The 24,786-nt window shown below is 45.5% G+C and overlaps 2 protein-coding genes across 4 annotated transcripts in view; one reads left to right on the top strand and one right to left on the bottom strand.

Annotated features, from left to right (window-relative positions):
* Nucleotides 1-22,187, bottom strand: part of GLRA1 (glycine receptor alpha 1) — a 36,514-nt gene extending 14,327 nt beyond the window's left edge. Inside the window, exons 1-3 of one of the 2 annotated variants that reach the window (XM_069028882.1) lie at nt 22,132-22,187; nt 6,810-6,940; nt 2,631-2,698 (exon numbers count right to left, since the gene is read on the bottom strand). In XM_069028882.1, the coding sequence (XP_068884983.1) occupies nt 2,631-2,698; nt 6,810-6,940; nt 22,132-22,187 (255 nt within the window). Of the gene's footprint in view, nt 1-2,630; nt 2,699-6,809; nt 6,941-22,131 lie in introns of those variants that run through there. The other variant, XM_069028883.1, reaches the window with a different exon arrangement.
* The window catches only part of LOC138118096 (uncharacterized), a 190,970-nt gene that overhangs the window by 18,303 nt on the left and 147,881 nt on the right, over nt 1-24,786 (top strand). The window lies entirely within an intron of this gene.

Genomic DNA, 24,786 nt, shown 5'->3' with positions numbered 1-24,786 from the left:
GAATTCAATTTGGTGGATGATTTTTTTTTTTTTTTTTTTATTCCCCCTAACCTTGCAGCAATTCTCAGATCTGCATTTCTTGCCTTGTTCATTTTGAAACTTTGTGGGGCAGATGTCAGCTTTCTGCCAACTCTGGGGAGTTTGTGCCTTCTCTTGGCTACAACTCATTTCCCTTCCTTCTGAGGTTTGTAGGCCCAGCTGTTTGCATCAAATGCCTGGGTTTTTTTCTATTTTTCTGTATTTTCTCCTCTTCCTTTACCTTCCATGATGCCTCAAGCTTTAAGTGAGCACTTACCTCTAATTTCTCTAATCCTCTGCATGGTGAGCTCATGGTTTACACTGATTTGGGATATTCAGGCAATGTAAACTTAGAAGGGAGCAGTGGTATTTTCTGTAGGAACTATCAGCCCACTATGGAGATATTTTAAAGCCTTCTCTAACTGCATGTGGGACACCCATTAAATCCTGTGACTTCTCCTGTATGTAGTAGTGTAATAGTAATGAAATATAAGGTGATGTAGTACTCAGATCTGAACCTGACCAGGTTTAGGGTGCCTAATGGTGGAGGTTTAAAACATAATTTTTATTCTCTTTTTGGTCAGTGAAGCAGCTGGGGGAGTTTTGCCACTGTCAGTCCCAGGGGTCAGTGATAGACTCTGCCTTTCTTTGTGGTAAAACAGTGATTTGCTCCTCTCCCTTTTGCAAGGTGCCGCTCCTTCCTCTGATGTTTGACCACTTCTTCCCCTTGTTTGAATTCAAAACAGTCAGGTCCCTCTCAAAAGCCCAGGACTGTCTGTTCTTCCCAGAAACTGCTGGGGAGCTGACACTGCCTGTTTGTCCTGCTGCATCCTCAAACAGTGGGGAGGCTCTGGCTGCTCTGCAGAATAAATCCCATGTTACAAATCCCCAGGACCTCTCCAGCCTGCTGAGACCTCCTTTTCAGCTGTCTCAGTACCTGTGTTTCTCGTGTTGCTGCTGGTGTTTACAAGTAGAATGCTGCTCCCACACAAGAGCATTAGCTCAGGCTGTGTGCAATGCTGCGTCAGCCTGACATCTGGACTGGCTTGTCAGAGCTGCCTCGGATATTTCTAGACAAAGCAATGTGCCCACAGGGTGTTCTTTGGTTCCCATGGGAATTATTTTTTTCTATGGAAGATTGCCTACGAAATGAGTGGCAGCTGGAGAGGATAGCGAGCCCCTGCAGCGTGGCTTGGAGGTGAACTGCATCTCTCTCGTGCTAGTCCGTGCTAATTTTACGGAGCATCCTGCTTACGGGGATCATGTGGCATCTTTGGCTGCTCCAGTGCATCTCACAGTGTGGGACAGATGCACTGCAAGAACATGTCAATGGAATGTGGTCTGTGCATTGCACAGGCCCTTTGTGGGCCTGTCCCTCTCCCTTGCACTCTGGATTGGTGTGTAGGAGCAGTATTTATTGCCTGTGATGCCAAAGGAGGTACCAATAAACAGTAAATTAGGAACAGATGTGTATTTTGGTGGCATTTCTTCCTCTTTTGCTCTATATACAAATGAATCCATGCTATACTTCTCACCCGTGAGCTCTGACAAATTCTGCAGTCCAGATAGGAAATCTGTTTCCTTGTGCTTGAACAGAATAACAGCTTTTCCCCCCCCTCCACTACCAGAACTGAACTGTCCCAACCCAAACATTTCCAGCAGAATGATGTAGTGTCAGAAGAGGCTTATAGCCCCAGCTGTGTGGCTGTGGCTCTCCTCTGACAGTGGTGTGCATGCCAAGTAATTTGTTCAAGTCAAGGGGTGTGATCTATATGTAAAGCCTAAAACTTCCTGCCTGAATGCACAAAATGCCTGAAGCTGGAGCCTTGCATTCTTCATTCAGCATTTTTCTCGAAAAAGAATTACCAGAGGGTAATTAAACACCATATTTCTGGATTATCTTTAATTAGCACAGCGGTAAGGCACAGTACCTCCAGAGTTTTCCTTTGCTGTTCACTGGTTATGTCACAACCAATCTTTAATAGTTTTCAGATGGAGCAATTATCTCCCGTTCTAGTGATCCTCTGCTCCTAGTGCCTTGCCAATTAGATACAGCCTTTAGCCATGCTCACTAATTTTGTATGAAGTGAGCCTTAACTCAGAAATATTGGTTTTGATTTTCTAGTAAAAATCATTGTATACCAGAAATATGTCTCCAAGAAAACAATCAGCTTAATCTTTAATAATTCTCTTAATTTTTTGTGAATCTGCAATCTTGGTGTAAGCTGAATTTGAGTTCAGATGATTTCCCTTCTCTCTTTGAATCCAGATTAAATTTGGGTTTATGCCCACTTAAACACAAAGTATCTGTAACCGTCGCTGAGCTTGGAGCCTTAGGCAAATCTTCAGAAAAAGATTGTTTGTTTTCCTTTCTGACCCTTGCCCTTTGCCTGTGCAGTGTTTTTATAAGATGGAGACAGAGACTGTGTGATCTTCAGCTACATGTAATGAGTCTTGTGTGTTGACCATTAATTTAGTCAAACTTTAAGTAAGCTTGGGAGCACTGAGTGTTTTTCCCTGGTCACTCTGAGGAGGAGGGTGATGCTGCATTTTCTGGGAGTGCAGTGAGGCCGAGCCAGTAGCTGAGCAGCTGTGCTGTGATTTTTACTTACCATAGTTGTTTCTGCAATCGAACCAAAGCTGTTGATGAAAATGTTGCAGCTGACATTCACTGGTGGGCCTGCATGACAAATACAGATTGGAAGAGCAGTTCACTGTGTGCTCATGAAACAAAGGATTTCCACTCTGTGGAGTTAAAACCTGCTGTGGGAATGGAGTGACTGAGGGGTAGTAGGGGAGTAAGGCCTGGGTGGCTCTGCCTGGTCTAGTCTTGGTTCTGATGCCAGTTTGACACCAGACAGTGCTCTTGCTCTGCCTCTGCTCCCCTCTTTGGCAGAGGGTTTATAGATCTCTGCTGGGAACTGTTCAGGTGAAAAGGAATAGATCAGAGCCAGCCAGGACCGTTTCTAGATATCTTGATTTGGCTATATGGATGTCAAATCTCACCTTGAACGTGATAGCAAACTACCCCGGAAAGGAGGTGAGAGAAAATTGAATTTTAATTAGAGCTACACATATGAAATACTCATATGAGGTTCCTGAACTAGGATGATGTGCTCTCTACAAAGCCAGTGCAGCAGAGTGTGCTGTAGGGATCAGGGTGGCTAAAGCAGCAAATACCCCACAGGATGATGGTGGTGTTGGGGAGCTGACACTGCCTGTTTCACCCTCTGCATCCTCAAACAGCAGGGAGGAACTGGCTCCTCTGAAGAGTAAATTCCAGGCTGCAAATCCCAAAAACCTTTCCAGCGTCCTGAGATCTCCTTTTTAGCTGTTTCAGTACCTGTGTTTCTTGTGCTGCTGTTGGTGTTTACAAGCAGAATTGCTTGTAAACCCCAAACCCTGGGTGATGATCCTGACTTCAGGGCTCTGCCAGCAGGAATTCTCTGGATGTCCTGTTTTTGCAGAAGGTAATCCTGGACTCTGGACCATGCCTCTCCCGGGCTTGATTTGCTTTCAGACCAAAGCTTTGCTTACCCTGCTCATATTGGAGAAGTTAAGGGGTCACCAAAAGAAAAGAGTAAGTGTTAAGGGATGAAAAGACTGCGGTTTGAGGGCACGGGGGTCAGCCTGTTCATGTGGTACCAATGCCCAAAGGTGAGACTGGAAGTGTTTCACAACATTGCCTGGAAAATCTGAGGTGGAAATGCTGCATTTACACAGAGGGAGATGCCAAGAGCTGCAGTTCAGTGAAAGCTGGGGAATATCTTGGAACCAGGGCATATCTGGTGCCTGGCAAACCAGTGGCTCACCCACATATAATGAGAGGACTTTTATAGTGAGTTGAAGCAAAAGGGGCCTCTGCTCTGGGGGCTGCCAAAGGACCTGCTGTGGGCACTGCCCAGGATGGGGTAGGGAAAGGCAGCCCAGGCAGAGAGCATCCCAGGGACCAAGGTCCCCTTTTACACCGGAGGAGTTAATCTCCTATCATCCCTGTGACAGATGCTTCTGGGAAGATAAGATCTGTGAACGTAGAGAGCGTGGATTTTCAGATTATTTCCCCATTCTTTATAGAGTCAGGGATGGTGTCTGCATTTCAAACACTGCCTGGTGGCTCAGCCTGCTGGGGGAGTGATGCTCCTGCTAAGGTCACATCTGCAGCCTGGCAGTTGCTGCAGGATGAAATACTGGGGGGGGGAGGAATGGCTTTAACGAGAGCCTTGTGCCTCTAATCAGTGCAAACTTCCTCCTGTGTGGAAATTAATGGATTTTCCTGATTACTGAGGAACATTTGGAGCTTGGTTTTCTCCTCTTCATTTCCCTTTCCTCCTCTCCTACTTTGGCCTCCTCTAGAAGTTTGTGCCTGTTCCCTGCAGTGATGCTCTCTGCTGGGGTCTTCTTGGTGTGAGTCCCAGGCAATCCAAGCAGGCTGCTGTCTAACCAGCCCCCAGACAACCACTGCCAGCTCAGCAGCATCTCACACTGTTCAATCTGTGCAGCTTTCTCCAGACTGTTAAACACTGGCATGGATTGAGCTATCAGACACAAAATTATATCTTTTTTTTCCCCCCTGCTTTCACCAGCCTCTCTTATCCAGAAGCTGAAAGCACACAGTTTTCAGGCTTTAGTACTTGTTTCATCCCTTCTGTTGAGCTCAGGGGCATTGGTTTTCTGTTCTGGATCTGTTCATGAACCACATAAAAGATCCTTGTACATGTGATTCCCTTCCCAAAGGGCACAGTATAAGGAAAACACTGAGCTGCTCTCCTGGATGACTGCATGTGCTCATCACTCTGACAGGTATGGGACATTTTGGTCCCCCTGTTCCTGATCCATGCTGACATGAAGCTGAGTGTGGGGTGGGTTTGGCCCTGTGCATGTGAAGGCTCCTTGGAGCAGCCCAGCTGTTGTTGAGGCACTGAGCTCTTCCCAGCGTGTCTAAGGAGAGTCGTGAGCTCCCTGCAGGATTTGGCAGTGTTTGGTATTTTTTAGCTTGTGAAAGGCTCTAGAAAATTCCCTGCCTGCCACTGAAATATTCCTCCTCTGTGCTGGGATGCAGCTGTGAAGGGATGTAGTTTTCCAGCAGCAGGAGTAAGGACACAGCCTGGGTGAGAGGTCCCCTGCTCAATGCCTGCCAGGTTCCTCTCTGTCCCTGCCTGAGTTCCTGACTTCATCCTCCAACTTAAAATCCAAATACTGCTGCTTTGTTCTCAGAATGTGAATCCACAGCTAAGCCCAGACTTTACTGCGTTTATGGAAAAGCTGCAATCTTCTTTTTGTTAATCTTCCCCTCCCCAAAAATCAATCTGATATGGAACTTTGGTATTATTTTCATTTAGATCTAAGCAATTAAAATGTCCTTATGAGTTACTGCAGTTAATTTAAATGATGTGCTTTGAGAGCTACAACCCCAAGCTCTGTAAAACACCTCCTATGCATCCCATATAAATTGGAGCCTGATTTATGTGTGGGAGGCTAAGCCAGCAAAACTGCCCTGAGGGGAAGGTGTAGTTCATTGAAATAAAACTGAAATTAAATTATCTCAAAAATGCAATACAGCTGCCTTCAGCAGGAAGTGAATGTATACATTTCATTAAATATTAAAGTTTAATTTGTGTGTCTGCATAATTTAGTGGTAGGCGGGTTTACATGGTGGTGTTTTAACTCTTTGAGATTTGGATAAGAACAGCAGTGTCTTGTGTTGCCTGATGGGTTACTGGGACACAGGGTTCCCACCTTTCTTTGGGTTTAAAAGCCCAGTACAGAGTTTATTGTTTAAACTGGGTGCCAGGTGCTGTCACCAGTGATTAATGGGTTCTGGGAGTCCTATGTCAGCCCTTCCAGTGGCTCCAGGAGAGATGGAACTGGTTGCAGGAAACAAAATAAGTGAACAAAGTGAGCTTTGGAGGTGGCTGGGCAGTGGCTGAGAGGGGCAGGTCCTGCTTTATCTCTGGCTGTGATTCAGGGCCAAAGAGCTCTTGGAAAGGGAGCTCAGTTAAAAAGAAAGGAAAACAAAAAATCATAGAATGGTTTAAGTTGGAAAGGTCCTTAAAGACCCTCTAGTTCCAACCTCTCTGCCATGTGCAGAGATACCTTCCATACTAGGCCAGGTTGAAAAAGCCATCCAAAAACCCCATTGCAAAACCCTACGCCCCACTGTTGTAGAAGAGGTGTTTTAAGAAGAAAAGAAGTTTTGTTGCCTCTGCCAGAGCCTGATTCAGCTGTTGGGCTGCCATGGAATATGGAGTAGACTGGAAAATTGGGGGTGAAACAATGGAGCAGTGTTTGGCTTAAGAGCCCCTTAAGCATGGGGGACAGGGATGGGTTTGGGCTGCCCCTGGCATCTTGTGGAATTTCTGTGGAGCTGATGGGAGAGACTCCTCTTGGCTGCAGTGGCTGTAAGGGGGGAACAGTGCCTTCCACTAGCAGGTGCTGTGGGCAGTGACTTCAGGGGAAAGGGAAGTTGGAGGTTTTATCCTGACCTCCAAGTATGTTCAGCTCCCTTCCAGTCACTGCTTGGATTGGCAGGATCCTCCATCCCTGTATTGGAGAGATAGGGGGTCCCTATGTTTCTTGTATGTGGAGTTCTTACAAGGCTGTTTCCACTCTGAGCAGACATTTGTTGATGTCTTTCCAGACAGCTACAGGGATCCATGTGCCAAGTATTGTTATAATACACACTTCATAAGAACATAAGTATTCATATTTCATGTAGCGTTAGGAAGATATTAATGAGGATTGCATGCAGTTTTCAATCCCAAAATGAAACAAAGCTGGGCTTTTTTGCATACCTTTAAAATTTGGTCTAATCCTGGCATCGTATCCTGAAGTTCGCCCCATCAACTTATCCAAGAAATCCGAAGGAGACATGGGTTTGGGGGCAGAGCGAGCTGCTGCTTCAGCTTCTTTGGAGGCTGCCAGGCTGTGCAAGTAGAAATAAAGAGGAGGTTTCAGTGTGTATCCCATGCTGGGGAGGGCTTGGGGTCCAGAAACACAGCAGTCAGCATCTTATTCCTGCTGAGGCAGGATGGGTACCCATGTGAATTCCTAATGAGGCTGGTCTCAGCTAATTTGTTTGCCCAGCCCAAACATCTCCAAATACAGAATCCCAGCTGCCACCAAAGTAGAAGAGAGATGATGAGTAGTGAAAATCCTTTTGTGAGTTTAGGTATAGCTCCTTAGCGTGCCACTAAATTACAAATGTGAACTCTGGCGCTGAGCTCCACAGGTAAAATACACTCTGAGATTAGCCTTGGGCAGCAATTACTGCTTAATTACAGGGCAAATAGGAAGGAGCATATTCGGTACTCTGACAGTATGATTTTCCAAAAGGCAGGTAGGATCAGAGGAATCTGGAGTTTGAGGTTTAAATGAGCACCACGTGATGGTACAGCTCGTGCAGAGTCTTTGGGGCTGTAGGGGAGAGGGGTGTTTTTGCTGATCAGTCCAGCCTTTGCTATTGGTACCTGCAATGCAGGGTCTGAGATTAACACAAAACTGGAGTGTGGTCCTGAAATTATATACTCATATTGGATCGAAGATGAAAGGAAGGGAATCTTTCTGGGACCTGTATGGCCTCTGGGGCAGAAAGAGTGAAATCATGAATTTATCTGTAGAAGACAAAAACCTATGGCTGGCAGTGTGCCTTCTGACTCGATGGTAGTCTGCAAGATCTGCAGGGTGATGATTTGGGCTTAGGAAGCTTGTTGTTGCCATCTACACAGGAACAAGCGACCCTTGATATTAGGTGCTCATTTGCAGCTTTGCAGGAAGGTTTGACTTTGTGACAGGAGCAGACACTATTCAGTACCTTCCCTCTGGTTGTACGGTTTCTACTTGAATGCCAGTGTGTTCCCAGGCTGCAAGTGTTGAGTAAAATTGCCTAGGTTATCCAAAAAATCCCCCAAACCACCCATGTAATGTGCTTAGGGCGAGAGCTGTGTCTGCCTGTGGGCTCAGGTGCCTGGTGCTGGGTAGAGCCTGCAGGCAGCATTGCAATGCAAATGCACCATGAGCCAAAGGAAGCTGCTCAGGAGGAAGTGAGGCCAGTGCTTCACACTTTGCAAATCTCCTGAATTTTCTGAAATACAAAGGCTGTGTGGGATTGGTGAGCAGCCCCTGAAAGAGCAGCTGGGAGGTCTAAGGGTTTGCAACAGGCACAAGATATTTGGCTACACGTCCTCACAAATGACACCAGAGTCCTCCAACAGCATGAGGGCTTCACCTTAGGAAGTTTTGCAGTAGCCAAACCTGCAGGAGTAGTGCGAAGAACTGACACAAGATCTTTTGGGAAGAATTTAGGACTGCAAATACGCATGTATTAATGTGATCCTGCCCCCAAAGATGAGTTCTTCCAATGCAAGTTTGAGCTGAAACTCAAGGAAGAGTGAAGGAGACATGATATCTTGACAAGAGCCCTTTTGAACCATTTTGTTCCTCAGAACTTCAAAAAACAGATGGGATTCAACAGTGCTTGGGTGCATAATTTCAAAATCAGGAATGTGGTAACCTGCATTGCATTGACTTTCTTTTCCAGTGTCAGCAGCGATGGCTTGCCAAGCCTTGGTTTTCAATCCTGCAAACTCACAACTGCAGTCTGGCTCCTTTTGCAAGTTGCAACAGGGTTCTCTGATTGCTGGATTTTTAACTGTTAAAAATAGTTTAATTTGCAGTGAAGAGGGGAGATGAATTCCAGATCACTTCCAGTGAGAGCCTAAACCTAGGATTTTATTCACTCCTTTGTGTATTCCCAATCCACTCCCACTGGCTGTATCTGAATGGGCTGATGCACTTCCTGCTCGGTGGCGATGTGACAAGGTGTGGATCTTGCTACAACCATGTCCCCTTTCTTGTCTTGTCCCCATCTCTGCCCCAAGAAAATATGCAAAGCAGAACCAATGTGTTTCAGGGGTAAATGGGGTTGTGGAATGGGTGATGTTTTTTAATTTAATTTGTTTTTAGAAGGAAAGCAACAGGGTGCAATTGATTTGCAAATGCAGAAGAAGAAACCTGGGAGTGGGAGGACAATCAATACTGGGCTTGACTACTGCATTCCAATGGAGTGTCTGCATGGCAATAAGTCCAGAGAAAAGATTTCAATTAAGCAGCAAATGACTTGGTAACCAAAGACTTTTGCCACTTCAGCAAGATGCCAGACAGTGCAATATACTGATTTCTTCTCATTAACTGTAGACTAGAAGAATATATGGAAATGGAAAATTTGTGTGGGCGGGTAGAGGCAATACAAACCTAATAAGCATCTAATAATCTTTAAGTGGAAAAAGATAATTAGAAACTGCGATTCCCCTGGCATTTGTTTTAAAAAATGAGGTGGAAAAGCACAGGAATTGGTGCTCATCTTTCCTGTAAATTCAGTGTGAAAGCCTGTACTGAGTATATTCACTCCACTTCCAAAGAGCGAGTCTGTATTTCTTGGGTGCTATTTTCTGATCCTTTCTGCATCAAAGTTGCAGGTAAATGAATTTCATGGGCTCACTTCCTGCATGGTAATAAATATTGATAACTGAATGGGATAACTGAAGCCCAGAAACTTTTGGGAGAGGACAAGCCTCTCACAGCCCCACTGCTTTCTGGAGCTTCATGCCTGTCTTTGGGAGCAACTTTGGGGATGTGCTGAAACTGTCACACAAGGCTTCAGTGTCTCGATACATGTTTTAAAATCTGTCTGGCTGCTGTGTGATGTTGACCTGGGAATGGTGAGTTCTGAGTGCCCTCCAGTTTGTTTGGTTACTTGAGGCTTTCCTAAAACTGGATTCCCTCTGGATTTAACAAGAAAAGTCAAGAAAGCAGTGCATAGGGATCAGCAAAGCCTTTCCAGCAGCAGGCAGCTGAGTCTACCCTCCAGCTTAGAAATAATGGTAGAAAACACCACTGGAAGCTACAGAGAGGCTGATCCACCCCACTGCTTTAGGTGGATGGATTCTATCTAACAGAGCCCCAAAATCTTCACTCGGGTTGTGACAGCTGAGCTTTGCAATGGCAGCTTAGCTCAGACAGCACCCAAAAAAGCTGCCAGCTTCCTCTGTCTTCCAGGTTTGTCAGGACTAGTGCTGTATGTGTTGCCTTGGGAGCTTTCTGGGATTTTCTCCATCCCTTAGTCCTTCCAGAACACCCTTGAAAGACCCACAGGACTGTTTGTCTCCTGGCTCAGCAGAGACAAGGAGAGGGAAATTGCCAAGTGATTTGAAAATTATTGGCAATAGAAGAGAATTGGAAATTTAGTGTGGGTTGTTGTGTTGCTCAGAGAGAAGATTTATTCTGTGAATAAACAAAGGGAGGCAAAGCCTGTAACAAACCCACCGAGGATGGAGTTTGCCTTGGTGTAAGAGTTGTCTGAGCCGAGCGTCTTGGCGCATTTTAATAGCAGTCAGACAGCGGCTTATCTTATTTATGCTGCTGTAATCCCTAGTGGATCTGGCTGAGAAAGTGCCATCAGGCAATCATCACAGCAGCTACAATGGGAAGGATCTCTTCAAAGGGTCGATGAACTAGCATAATCTTTTGTGATATTAATGCTGGTGTGTAAACAGACACCCGCAAGCCCCTGGGAAGTCCAGCCCACGAGCAGGATGTGAAGGTGGTGGAGATGAGCATCCCAGCAGTTCAGGATTGCATTCCTTAAAACAGAGCAGCCAAGCCTTGCAGGACACATATTGCTGTTTTTTTCCCAGCCTATGCAGGCATTATTTACTGTCTGCATCATTTTGTTTCAGCTAAACAGATGATATATTCTTATAAACAATTATTTGGCTTAGGAAGTGGCTGTTCTGCAGTCTGGATGTGTCTGTTCACTTGACTCCTGGCTCCCCAGCTGGCTGTTTCCTCCTCTTCCTCCTCCCATTTGCATGATCCTTGAGCAATATTTTTATACTTTTTTTTTAGCTGTGGCTATGGTTGTCCATCTAATTAAGTCCAGCATCACAAAATGCCCCATTCTGGCTGAACGCTGATACTGAGAAATATCTTTTTGTTTGTTTGTTTTTTTTCCTTTTCAGAGAGGAGTGATGAAGGAATTTAATTAGCACAGGGCCTCTATTCCCTTGTCAAATAATTTAATTGCTAATCATTAATTCTGAGTGTAAAAAAATTATGTCTGGCAGCAGAAACAAACTGTTGCAAAACAAGCGTTTGCAGAGGAAATATCTCTCTGCAAAGTGTGGAAGGCACAGGTCCCTGTGAAGGTAAAGTGGTGCCACATCAGTGGCTCAAGAGAAGTGGGATCTCTGCAGGCTGGGGAAATAGAAGATACCTGATCCCCTACCCTGGTTCTGTGCTGCTCAGCAAAGGTTTCTGAAGTGGTTTGTTTGGGGTTTTAAATTTTATTTTTGAAACACAGCAAGCCAGAAACCTTGGCAGGGATGTGCTGGGAATAGTGTTCAGGTGAGCTGCCTCACACATTTTTCCTTCAAATGTGATGTGTTCTATAAGTAGATATCCCAGGGGAGGGAAATATCCATCAGGACTGAGGCAGGCTGAGGTGAGCAGAATAACTGCTTCCCCCATTACCTTCAAAGCCAGGCTGGGGCAGTGCTGGGGCTTGGGGATGAGGGAGAATTCATCAGCTTCATTTTATTGACTCCAGCAGGCGCTGAGAGGTGCAGTTGCAAAGAGAACAGTAGATAGCTGGGCACAGAGAGGAATCATGCTGTCCATGATTAACAAGTGCTGCCCATGGTAACTCCCTCCTTCCTTCCTCTTCCTGAACCCTCTCCCTGGGAACAGAGGCCCCTGAGCAGATCCTGGAGCTCAGCAGAGCCCAGCGTGGATTCAGCCTCTGCTCATGCTGGGGCTGCCTGCCTCTCTCTTCTCCTCAGCAGCAGGAAGGACAGATTGTCCTGGTGAAAAGAAAAAAGGGGCAGCCCTAAACTCTGCACCCAGACATTTATTTCTGACTGTACACCAATATGTTATCTGGAGGGAAATGCTGCCAGACCCTTGCTGGGAAGGCTTGGCAGAGACTGCAAGCAGACTTTTTATTTTAATGATTAGATTTACTATCAAAATTAATAGCACAATCAATATTGATATGCAATTCAATTAAATAGGATGAAACTCACTGCCTGCGTGTTTTTCTTCATCACCTTGTCTGATTTCCTGGCCTGCAGCATCAGAGGTGGACAGAAGGAAGAGTGGAGGTGTTTGGGAGAAGAGAGCCCCACTACTGAAATTTTGGCCCATCCTGGTGCTGAGTAGAAGGAGCTGTGGGCAGTACAGATGTGCTGGTTGCACAGTAGTGATCTCAAACCTTTGGTCATGCTCAGCTGCCGGTGTGTTACAGCCCCTGGCATGTGGGTGTGGGGTGTGCTCAGGGGTGAATTTAAAAGTTAATTCTCAGAGGTGGGAAGGGAATTTGGACTTGGTTGTGTTCTTAGTTCAGCTGAGTGTTTATGCAGGAGAGGCAGGGAGCAGGCCTGGGTGTTCAAACAGGATAGGAAAGTAGATTTGTACAGTGAGACTGGAGAAATACAGAAATCAAGAACCTGTGGGGAGATCTCACTCTGAGAAGGAAATGGGCAATGAGCTATTATTTGTCCTCATTAGTGGCAGGAGGATGGGGACAGGAAAGAAGGAGTGGGTTTGTTAAATGTCTCTGTCCTGGGTGGCTGTGCTCTGTTGCTGTGAGCTCTTTAAACCAGTTCTAGCTCTTGCACCAGAAGTAACTGCATTGCAGTAGTCACAGGATGGAATCAGTTAAAGTTTAACCCAAAGGATCCCAAAACACTCTCAAAGGTCCTGCACAATCCATGTTGTCACTGGCCCCTGTGGCTGTACACGAGGACAGGAGCTGGGAGGCATTTCTTCACGGACCTCAGGGAATTAACCCTCTGTGATCATTCCCATCCAGGGAAAGCTGTAACAACTTAACAGGAGTGAGAAAAATCTCTTCAGACTGCAGCATACTGGTATCTCTGTGCTCCACTGCCACGTTCCTGCAGCCCATGGCTCCTATGCCATATGGCAAAACACTCTGTCCAGAACTATAAACCATCCCAATTACACTGATTAACTCTATGGAAAGGCACCAGCACTTGGAACATTTGCTGACGCTGCCTGGACAGAGCAATAAGAAAATAATAAATGATTAGACAATTGGCTGGGGGGAGGAGAAATCTGCATGTTGTATATAGTTGGGATGGGAAGAGCTCAGGGAGACCAATAAATTGCATGGGAATAGTGCTCAATTTTGTGCTGGGTCTCTGCTCTTCACAAGGATATTTGTTGTTGTTGGTCACTCTTGCTTATTGCCTACTAAAAAGAAAAGTGTTTGTTAAATTCATTTTTGAGCCACAGGCACTATCTCTGGTCACTTTTTAAACTGTTCCCTCTTCCAGAAGCATCTACAGCTCTTGGAGCACACACAGTGGCTTTCTGGAGATGTATGATCCTAAGCCTCTGAGACAGGTTTGAAAAGAGTTCAAACAACAGAGAAGCACAAGTCAAAGCTTGGGTTTTAATCACTTGTGAGATAAATCCAGCAAACACTAACGCTGACTCTTACCTGTGCCTATACTGAGAGGCTTACAAAAAAAATAAAGTTATAATTAATTTTTCTTTTTTTGTTTGAAAAACAAAGAGGAAAAGCATCCTTGCAAAGACAAAGGCATGTGTCTGTAGCTTCACACACGCACACTCTGAATATTCCTTTTAAAGTCAGAGGGGCTAGTCAGATATTCAAAGTCATGCATAAACAGCCCTCCTGAAGGCAGTAAATAAAGGGGGAAAATGTCTTTACAAGATGCAACTTCACAATCTAGGTAAGAATATTCTCTTTACTGATGTGCTCCTGACTTAGTGTTTGGAGGGAGAGCTGCAATGGGAACCTCAATTGACGTCAGAGGGTTTTAGATCACAGACCAGACAAGTGTCAGAGAATTACGAGAAATCGTGGCTGCTCTTCTATCTATAGCTCTGCAGTTGTGCTCTCAGGCGTGCTTTCACCAGTTCAAATAGCTCACCTATGGCAGCTTTTTAGAAATTAGTTTTAGTTTAAGGATTTATGCTGCTTGTTAAGATTGGGTAAGGATACTGTTACCTTTTTTTTTTTTTTTTTTTTTTGCTAAATCAGAAGTGGTGTGAATAGAATTCTTTTAAGAGATGTGACATGTAGTGCAGAGTGGTGGTGAGTTTTATCTTCTGAAATGGAACTTTTTGCTGCAGATCCTTTGAAGATGTCTCCTGAGCTAACCTGTGTAACCTACCTACAAAACCGTGGGTCCTGTGGTGGAACTGGGGCTCTCTGATGAATTCTGTGCTGTGTAAAATGAGTTGTGTGACGAAAGTGCTCATGTTGCTGTTTTCCGATGGAATTGGTTGTTGTCATTGCAACACAAATACCCTGCTAGACTTGAATGTTCCTTCTGTGCCATCTGTGATTCCTGGTGTAATTTATCAGTTTACTCATGAGCAATGATGAAATGTAACTTCTGGAATGAATGGCTAAGCCCTGGGTTCCCTGCCCGGGAGGGATCTTCTCCTCACTCCAGGTGCCCTCTGACTTTGTTTTGTCAGGGATCTGATCAGCCCTGGTGCAGGAGGGCAAGTTGTGCTTGAGGCTGCTGCTTTGTCAGCCCCACTGCTCGGAGATGATTTCAAAGCCCATAGCTCTGTGTCAGAGTGTGATGGATGGGGCTGGAAGCTGGACAATGCTTGCACTTTCCAGGCCCGTGGGGTGGCAGGAGAGGTGGGGTACACACATTTCGGTTTGTAAATGAGGTCTTGGGAGACCTGGTGCAGGAAAGAATTCTGTGTTGTGTGTGGCTGTGCCAGCAACTATTGCCCTGGTCAGCAGTGCTTGCAGTGCTTCCAGAGGGTGAAAGCACTGGGAGCAAACAGAGAGGATTGTAAACATCCCCCCCAGAAAGTCACTTTTATGTCCAGAGCCTGTCTTGACAATTCTTACGTGATAAGAAAGGGGTCCCTCAGCCAGGAACCCAGAGCTTCTCCATTCCTCACTGAGGTAATACCTGTGGTGAACACAGCCTGCTGTAATGGGGGACTTAACCATCTTGCCCAGGCACTCTTGCCACCAGCAAGGACATTTGGAGATAAGGCTTTTTTAAAGGGTGCTGATAACAGCTGGCCCTTGCAAGCTTTCAGGTTTTACAACTCCCCCATAAAAGAGGGGAGGAGGGGTCTGTGCTCGAGGCTTTATACAATGCATCTTTTTACTGGCATAAGCTGAAATAAAAGAATAAAAACAAAATTGGAGGAAATCATGTAAAGGTGAGCAAGCCATGATTTTGTCTGGATTTCCTGCACGATTCCTGGCTCAGCTGCGTTTTGCTGCTGAGCCAGGGGCACACGGCAGTGGCGCGATCCACCCCTGAGCCCACTTGTGCTGCTGCTTAATTGATTTGTGTGTTTGCTCCGGCCCTGCCGGGGCTGGGCGACGGGATTTGCATTCTGGGCGAGCGGTCGCAGGCGCCGCTGGCAGGGCGAGGGGAGCTGCTGTCGGCAGCTCTGCTCTGAAGGCAGCCGGGGGATGATTGATGGCACTGCAAGCCCTGCTGCTCCAGCCATGCGACACTCCTGGTCCTGGCAACCCCCTGGTGCTCTGTTCCCTCTCCACCCACCCCACAAGGAGGCACTGATAAAGACAAGAGGGTTCCCTGGCTCTCTGCTAAGGCACTTGGGTATTTTGCCTTCCCCCCCCCCCCCTTTTTTTTAGCAGGCTGTGAGCCTTAATGGAATAGTAAAAAGGCAGAAATCAAAAGCAAAGCACGGGTGGTAAAGGGTGTTCTTTTGTTGTCCCCTCCCTCTCAAAATCCATATTTTGTGGGGTTTGGTAAATTAAGATTTCTTCTGCTCTTCTTGCTGGCACTTATACCCAGCAGAGATGTATTTACAGGATGCCAAGTGTGCCCATGTACCAGCCAGATGTGGTGCAGTCCCCAAATCAGCAGCTCACCGCGGTGCATTGTATGGATGGACTAATTGTCTGCATAATGGGGAGAGCTCAGCTCCTGTAAACGATGGGTTTACACCTGCCTCCATTTATTTCTGTTCTCCCTCTGGGCTTTGGCCTTGCTGAGGGGAGGACAAATATTGCATTTCTGGATTTTTTTCAGGTTTTGTGCATTAGTCTCTTGAAGCATCGGAGAGATTTAAGAGCAGCTTGGAGGTGTGTATGGGATCGATAGTACTGGTGGGATCAGAGCAAGCAGGACCAGATCAGCTGGACTGTATCAGCACTTTCCCAAGAGGGGAAGGGAACTGTAACACTTTGCACCAATCCTGGCTAAGAAATCCCAGTGCAAACCACCTCCTCTGGAGGGAAATGGTTTCTGTTCTGTCTGGCTTCGTAAAGAGAAATGTAAATTGTTTGGATACTTTGGAAGGATGAGAGAAAAGAGATCAGTGAATTTTTTGTCTCTTTAAAGGGAACTGACCTGCTGAATTAGCAACACTTTATTATGCCAGGTGCAATCCAAAAGTTGCCTGTTCAAGGCCGTGCAAGTAGGTCTGGAAGTCAGCAGCCAGACACTCTGGTGTTGAGCTGTCTGGTCATGGCTGGTAATGATCCTTCCAGTGCCTTGCAGGAGGAATCCGTGCTTCTCTCACTCCTTCCTTTTTGCTTCATTTATCCCAAGTTGGTGTTGGGTTTTGGTGTGTTATTGGTTTGGGTTTTTGTTATTTTGTTGGATTTGTTTTTCCAAACTAAAGTTATCAAAAGTTCTTGGAATTATTTTTTTCATCCATCAAAAAATTGAATCAAACTGTGGTGGAGAGGGCGTGCTGGAATGACATTTTTTGCTTTAAAAAGCTTATGATAAATCCTTTCTCTTGGAAGGTGTGAGGTGCACAAGTGTAACCATAGTTCATAAGAATAGCAATAATTTGTGCTCTTGCTGATAGACAAAGGTCAGTAGGAACATGCCAGGTAATGAGAGCAAAAGGGTAATTTACTGGAAATAGTGAAACCCTGATTTAATGTGCCACAACACTGAGAGCTGATACAGGCAAATCAACCAGATGGAAGTCATAATTTGTTAACAGTCTATCTGTTGTCTTAACACTGATCACTTTGGGATCTCAGAAAAAGCCCCAGGTTATAGAAAATAAGCAAGTGAGAATAGGTGATGTGATTTGACATAATTAAATGTTGTGAGTTTGATTTGGATGTAGCGATTTTTAAAATGTGATTTATTTTTTAAAGACCCTTGTCTTTCATCAGTGCCTAAATAGCAATTATATTCATTAGGTGGTCTGGCATCTTGTTCTTAACACTGGAATTTGGAGAGTCCTTTTAACCTGCATCCTGGGATGAAATGAGAACAGGCCTTTCTGCTGGTTTCCTGTTACAGATGAATGATTGCTGCTTGGTGCTGGGATAATAAAGTAATTTAATTTTGGACGTTGATTAACTTCTTAATTCAGATGTTGGGATCCTTTTCTATCCAGGTCAGCTCATGAGGGTTTGGTGAGATGAATTTCTTAAGCTAACAAGGGACGTGTTTGCCCAGGGCCAGGGGGAGCTGCCCTGTGCTGTTGCTTACAAGAGTTTTCCTTTCTGACTGGAATCACTTGGTCAGCAGCAGAGTGAACTTCCTGAGCCTTTTCCTGTGCTGTTAAATCTGGGACACTGAGCCAGAGGCCCCTTTGCTGCTGACTTGCTTTGTACCTAAGGGTCTCCAACACCTCTCATTGGAGAAGGAGAATAAGAATTCCCATGCCTAAATCCTCGTTTTTGAAGGAAGTCTCTGTAGTGCCTTTGCATGTAAGGGCAGGGTCTGACCATTCCCTCCACATCTCGATCTCTTTGCAGAAGCAGCTTCTCTCAGGGGTTAGAACAGTAAATCTCTGTTCTGCCAGTGGGACTTGCTGCAGTGTGGGGTCCAGAGTGAGCCAAGGTGGAAAGCCAGTCTACATTACCTAAAATCTGCATGGCACCAGTGCCTCAGAGACCAAGGATGTTTTATTAGTCCATGTGAGAAACTGCAACATTCCTTGCAATGGTTTTGTTAAGCAAGCTGGTTATTTAGGGTTTTCCTGCTCTCTGTTCCCCACCTAAGGAGGGGAGGAAGGGTGTTTTTTTCACAGACATTTGTGGAGCCTTTCTTTTGCTCCGAACCATCCACAGAGCAGATCTGGAGCTGTTTAAGGCAGCTGTGTGGAGAAGAAGGTTAAGATTAGGCTGTTAGAAAGTGTTTCTCGAAATTTATGTTGATTTGTCTTAATTGCCTAAAATGCAAGAGTCAGGATGAATGGATCAAAGTCCCTGCAGAAGGCAGGGTCCCAGACATTTTGTGCTTTTACTGCGATGACACCAAATTAATCTTTCTTTACAGAATGATTTATAAGGGTTTCTAGAATTGTCTACATCGTCACATTTTCAAACCTTGGCTACGTAACCCTTTTAATGGGGTCTCTAATGGGGCTATTAAAGGTTGCAGACCAAAGCAGCTTAAAGAGTATCCTTAGAGCCGCCTGGTCCAAGGCTTTGCTAAATCACTTTTATTTCATGGAGATGATGGACTCTGCAGAGGCACAACTTCTGCTAGATTTTAGTTAGCATGGGGAAAATAATCTGTGACTATTGAGAGTATCTGCTACATTGTTTATCTTGTGGCTCTGGAAGTCTCTAGTTAGGGCTTCGCTCACGGGCACCTCTGTAATGTTACCCATCCCTGCAGAGCTATAGCAGGAGCTTTAGAGATACGGTGCAGGTTATTCTTCTCTTTTTTCCCTTGCCTTTTCTCTTGTGGTATTTTCAAGGAGATGAAACCAGCAGCTCTCTAATAACCCTCTTTACTTGCCAAGGCTGTTTCAGGAGAAGGTTTGTTTGTGGGGGTTTTTTTTGTCCCCATGAAGTTGAGGCATCATGTTCAGAGTGGCACCTTGTTTTAAAAACTGGCAATGAAGAGCTCTGTTACTGACAGGAGGGAATATAAACACGCCAGTTGGAGCAATCCAGTAGGGACTGAGGCTGGCAGCAACTTTTAGCCTGTGACTCACTTGGAGCAGTTGCCTTGAATCACTCCTGCTAGCTGACAGATTGTTGTTCAGAAGGGGCCTACTCTGATCTTGAGTCATGAAGGTTGTGCTGCTGATTCTTGGTAATAGGACAAAAACCAGGCCCAAAGATTTTCAAAGCCTCACAGGACAGTGCCCAGTTGGGTAAGGTGTCAGTTCTAGGGCATCTTTTATCTCCTAATTTGTACAAGGTGCATTCCTACCTCCAGCTTACGCAGTGGTGTTTCTGGACCACTACAGCTATTAAAATTTAGTACAACAGAAAGTCCAGGCAAGATCATAACAGGATAAGGGAGCACTTTGTTCTGCATGAAGGAATTCACAACTGAACATTCAGTGTGTATAGTTAGACTTTGGGAGAATGATTGATTGTAAATGTCTCCACAGGTATAAGCAGGACATCTGGAAATCTGTGTCCAATATTGTCCCAAATTGTCCAATTTATTTTAAAGAACTGGCACTTTGCTTTACCTAGATACCTATAAGGAAAGCTTTGTCAAACAAGCTGTCTTCATTTCCCACCCCAACCCAGCTCCCTCTGTCCAGGTTCCCAGTAAAAGCCTTAGTCACAGCTAAGTGACTGCAGCCAGAGGAGGCAGGTAGCAGAATGGGAAGTGCCCTTCCAGAAAGAAAGGCTTGTCGGAATAAGCCGCATATCACAAATTCCTTCTAAAACACCCCAACTGTAACAGAAACAAATATCATATTGGCAATACCATAATGTTTGCATTCACACACCAGCTGTTACTCTTTCCCATGGGGTCTTGTTTTTTAAAAGGCTGGTGGAGGACATTTTTGTTAAGCAACAAATCTAGCCTTATTTTCTATATTGGCTTATTTCCCTGTATTGGCTGTATATAATTTTCCTTGGAACATTAGATTTTAGTTATTTATTTTTTTAATATTTATGTGGTATATGTGCTAACACATAATGGGTTCTCTCCCCAGAATATTTTTGACAGGCTGACAATAAAGCGTGGTGCACTCTAATTTAAAGCTATGCATACTTCTCTTATGGATTATTGGATTATCAGCTTTGGGTTTGTTAAACATTGTGTATGACTGAGTGCAGGAGTAATTGGCACACTAAATTTATGAATGACTGCTAATTAATAAACTTCTCTTACTGAAACTGAAATAGCAAAGCTATTTCTGGACTAGAAAAACTGGTGGATTTTTGGCCTGTAATAAATTGAACACATAGAACAAAGCGGGAGAGGAAAAAAGAAAAAACATTGTGTAGAGTCAATTCTGAGCAGGAATTACTGATTGTTTTTCTGTTTGGGGTTTTTGTTTTTGTATTTCAAAAATGATTGCAGTATATAAACCAATTTGATGTCATCCTTTCCCTGTAATTGAATTAAAGCATTTTCAAATATTCTTAAATGTTGATTTTGGGAAAATTAAAGTTTCAGAAATACCTTTTGGATGCAATATGATGTAAACCCACATACGTCTGTGTATAATTTATAACATCACAAACCTTTGCATTAGAATCTGAGGTGACTGGTTTACCAGGGGTTTGAATGCCCAGGACTGCGATTGATGTGCTGGGAACCTGTCAGTGCTCACACGTGTTGTGTGAAGCACAGGTGTGAGCAGGATCTGCAGGACAAGTGTGCATCAATTTCAGTGTTCAGGCACTTCAGAGGAGACCTGGACAGATGCTTCAGCACTAGGGCCATAGCAAATGCAAGGCTGGAAATACTTTATTTCTGTTATTTGATTTTCCTTTTGCTTTCTGGTGCTTGTGCTGTTTAGTCCTGTTTGTTTTTAGGGTTTTTTTTTGTTTGTTTGTTTTTGTTTTTTCTTTTTAACCCAATGCTTCCCCACTGTTTAACTAAGAGTTTATTGCAAATCCATTTGCTCCCTTTCAGCCCCCTCCACTGTGTCATGCAGGGCTGCAATACACTTGTGACTAAGATGAGAAAGGATGGCTCTGAAGTGCTGGTTGTTGGGTACTGCTTCTCAGAGATTGGTGATTTTAGTTGTTTCTAGAACCCATTTTTTGATTCACCTAACAAACATTTACTGCTTTGAATTCATGAGACAATCTTGCTGTTTCTGAATTTCTGTGGAATTACAGAAAAAAAAGTGGGGACATTACAATTTTTATGCCTAGAAAGACTTTTGTGTTCAAAAGGAAAGAGAATGCTCACTCAAAGTCTGGCCAGTATCAGCAGGTCTGCTACTGTGCTTTGAAAAAATAAGTATCATGCCAGTGATTTTATACAAATAACGGCTGTGTTTTCACATTAAACTACAACATGAGACTTTGGCAAAACACAGAAGCAAGAGCCATACAACTGAAATGAAGGCTGAGACTGATGAGCAAGTTCAGGTTGTGAAACAGGGTTTTTTTCCTCCAATTGCCTGTATCTGGTATCTCTCACTTGCTACAACAAGCTGCATTTTTCATTGAAATGTAGAAGCTTCTACCTTCCAATATTTTTTTGTCCATTCAATAAAAGCACTGCAAGGATAGATGGGCAAGAAACAATTCTTTAAGGCTAAAGCTGTTCCTTCTGCCTTGGCCTCAATGAGAAACTGAACACATCTAAACCAGAGTTAAAATACAGCTGGGTGATAATGAGCACAATCGGGAAAAGCTCCCCCCACCCCCTTTGGCTTTCTTTTAGATTCTGCAAAGAAAGGATATTCAAAACAACATGAAAGAAAAAAAAGTTAGGACAGAAGGAGGTAATTCTTTGCTTTCAGTGATTTTTAAACACAGCCAGCTGAGGATAGAGAGTGAGCCCTCAGAGGCAGGCAGCGAAAGCATCCCACGGAACTCACCTGCAGTCTGAGGATGGGGAGGGGGCGAGGTGGGAATATTTACCCGGGCAAATTCAAGTGCAGCATTGCCAGCCGCCACTAGCTGTCACTTTGCAAGCAGCCGGGGTCGGTGTTGGTGTTTTCAGCACTGCGGTTAGCGAGATTGCGGTGCTAATTAAACGGAGTAACTCCCGGAGCCTCGGAGCGTCCCGAGCCCGGGGCTGTGCGAGCGCCAGCCCGGGGCAGCGAGGGGAGGCGAAAGGGCAGCTCGGGGCAGGGGCCCGCCGCCGTGCCCAGGGGCTGTGCTCAGCCCGGCCGCGCTCCTCCCGTAAAGCCGAGCCTTACCTGAAGAACACGATCGTCTCCCACACGTACACTCCGAGCGCGTTGACGTTGCACATTTTTCCAGCTCTCGCTGTTTTGTTGTGGTGTTTTTTTTTTTTTTTTTTTTTTTTTTTTTTTTGTACTCCGTGAGGGGTGGGCCGGTGGGGTTGGCCAATAAAGTAACCGGGCACTTGGGGAGAAGCGGCGGGGGAAGCGAAACAGCCCTGGCGCGGCCGGGGCACGGGCGGGCGGCTCCGCTCAGCACCGCGGACAGCGGCGGGCGGGCGGCCGCGCTCAGCACCCGGACAGCGCCCGGTGCGCGCCCGCTCAGCACCGCGGACAGCGCCGGCTCCGCTCCGCCGCTGCCTCGGCTCGGCCCTCCTCCGCCGGTGCCCCCGCCACCGCCACTGCAGTGCTGCTCGGGGCCGGAGCTCCGGGCTGCCCGCACGAAGCCTCCCTTCAGCGGGATGTCGCTCCGGACATCAGGCTGGCGACAGGGGCGGACGCAGCGGGTGTAGGTTTGCCATCGGGGTGCTGGGGGTGAGATGGGAGGGGGGGACGACGACCCTCAACAACCCAGGGTTTAATCTCCGCCGCTGGCCGGGGTGTCTTCCTAATTACATCCACAGGAATTTGTCAGTGTGGAGCCGTGCTGCAGTCCCGGTTGTGTCTCTTTCCTGCCCGCCGTTTGGCTGCTGTTGATTCCTGCTTCCTGGGCTATTTTCCTCCCGAATAAGTTATTGCTGCTGTAGGGAAGGTGTCCCATTGCTCAGGGCTAGAGCGGAGGGGAGCGAAGGGGAAGTTTCTTGGGAAGCACTTCCATTGTGCTCGGAAAGAAAGTGGCTCAGTGTCCTCCTAATGCATCTCATCTCCCCTCTGCCCTCTCTCCCCTGCTAGGACTCGCCAGATCTTGGGAGTTTCTTGCTGCATTAATTTACTAAACTAAAAAAAAAAAAAAAAAAGAGAGAGAGAGAGAAAAAGGAGGGGGAGGTGGAGAGAGGGAAGGCAGAGGGGAGGGGGTAACTCAGCCTCTCCACCATCCCAAGGCCCTCCTCTTAGCTGTGCTCATTGGTCTCAGGGCTGAAAAAACTACTCTAAGACGTGGTTGGATAAACGCATGTTGTTCAGCAGAGGCCATTAACCTTTAAAGCGCTGATACGTTTTGGTTTATTTCAATTTTTTTAACTCGAATTGCTGTCTTTTTAAGAAGTCTCTGAAATCGTCTCCCTTGACAGGGCAAGCGAAACATGCCTTAAATCTCCATCTCGTGGAAGATCTGCTTGGCTGGCAGCTGCTATGTGCTGCTGTTGGCTTTTAAGGAACATCTCTGTGTTGTGTTTCTTTTGTTGTTAAGCTTTGATTTACTATTTTTTCCTTTTTCTATTTGTTTTATTTGATTGGGGTTTTTTTTGTCTTTTGCATTCCGTTTTTCAAAGAGCTTTGGCAAACACCAGAGCCATCAAGGCCAGGGCAGGTAAGAAGCATTCAGTAGTTTTTATCACAGCTCCAGCTGTGCTTGCAGGGTGCTGAGCTGGTGGTTGGGGTGGGGAGGATTGGGCTCCTTGGTCACTTTGTCAGCATGTCACTCAACTCAGCTTCTCATCAACTTCTGAGAATTGAAAAACTTAGCCCTCCTAAATAATCCAGAATTTTTTTTCTTCTCTATTGTCCCGGTGTAATGGGATTATTCTTCTTTAAGTTCTGTTTTGTTTACTTATCCTGTGCTTTGCAAAAGTCCCCACGGCAAAGATTTGCTTTTAACCCCTGTTTAGCTGTCTTTAATCTGTTCAAGGACTCCTCCTATCCTACATTGAAGGGTGGAGGAGGACTGCTTTCTCCACCACTACTGTAGCCCCTCCAGGCTAGGAAATAACTAAGTTTTTCTTCTCCCTTTGGGTTGCATCTCAAAGGACCTTACTGCCATACTAAAATTCACCTGATGTTCTCGATCTCCTGCTTTCTTTTTCTGGTTTGCTTTAAAGCAGTGTGTTTACTTAGTGAAGCAGACAAAGAAATATCCTTTGGGTTACCATTCAAAAGAAAAGAAAGACCTGCTTGGCTTCTAGCCACTGGTACAGTGGGAATTTAATCGGATTTACTCCAGCTCCTGGGTCTCGGTGTCTGGGTAGATTAATAACAGGCTCTGATTTCAACTCACGGAGATTCCTGGGGACGTGATTCCATGCAGCATTCCCTGCCTGCTGCTTGCTGGCTCCTCGGTGTACCTTCTCTCCTGATGTTTATCCCCACATGGATGAGCCTCAGTCACTGTGCTTTTCCAGCCTCCTGTGTGCTGACAGACCAGAGGAGGAGCTCCAGACTGAGAGTGTTAACAGGACTCACACAGCAGGAAAGAAATGGTCTTTCCCTGACTTTTTACTGGGAAGCAGTACAAAGTGCAGGAAGCAGAACCATCTCTTGGCATCTGTGGGTTAAGTGTAGGGGCCGTCAGCCTTCTTGTTCCCTTAGAAATGGAAATGGGCTCTGTAGGAGATATAAATGTCTCCTGTGATATTTCCCCTGCTTGCAAGTTTGATCTTTATACCAAAGAAACCTGGACTTGTCTCCTCTTGTCCTCACTTGCTGTCCTTGCACTTCCTTGGGTTAGGGGAGCAGGGGGCTGTGCTTAAGATCAAAAAAGCAGATAAACCTGTGTGTATATAGGACAAAGAGTCT

The sequence above is a fragment of the Aphelocoma coerulescens genome, chromosome 13, assembly GCF_041296385.1.
Source record: "Aphelocoma coerulescens isolate FSJ_1873_10779 chromosome 13, UR_Acoe_1.0, whole genome shotgun sequence".
In the NCBI taxonomy this organism is placed as follows: Eukaryota; Metazoa; Chordata; class Aves; order Passeriformes; family Corvidae; genus Aphelocoma; species Aphelocoma coerulescens.
This window is presented reverse-complemented; position numbering and strand designations above follow the sequence as displayed.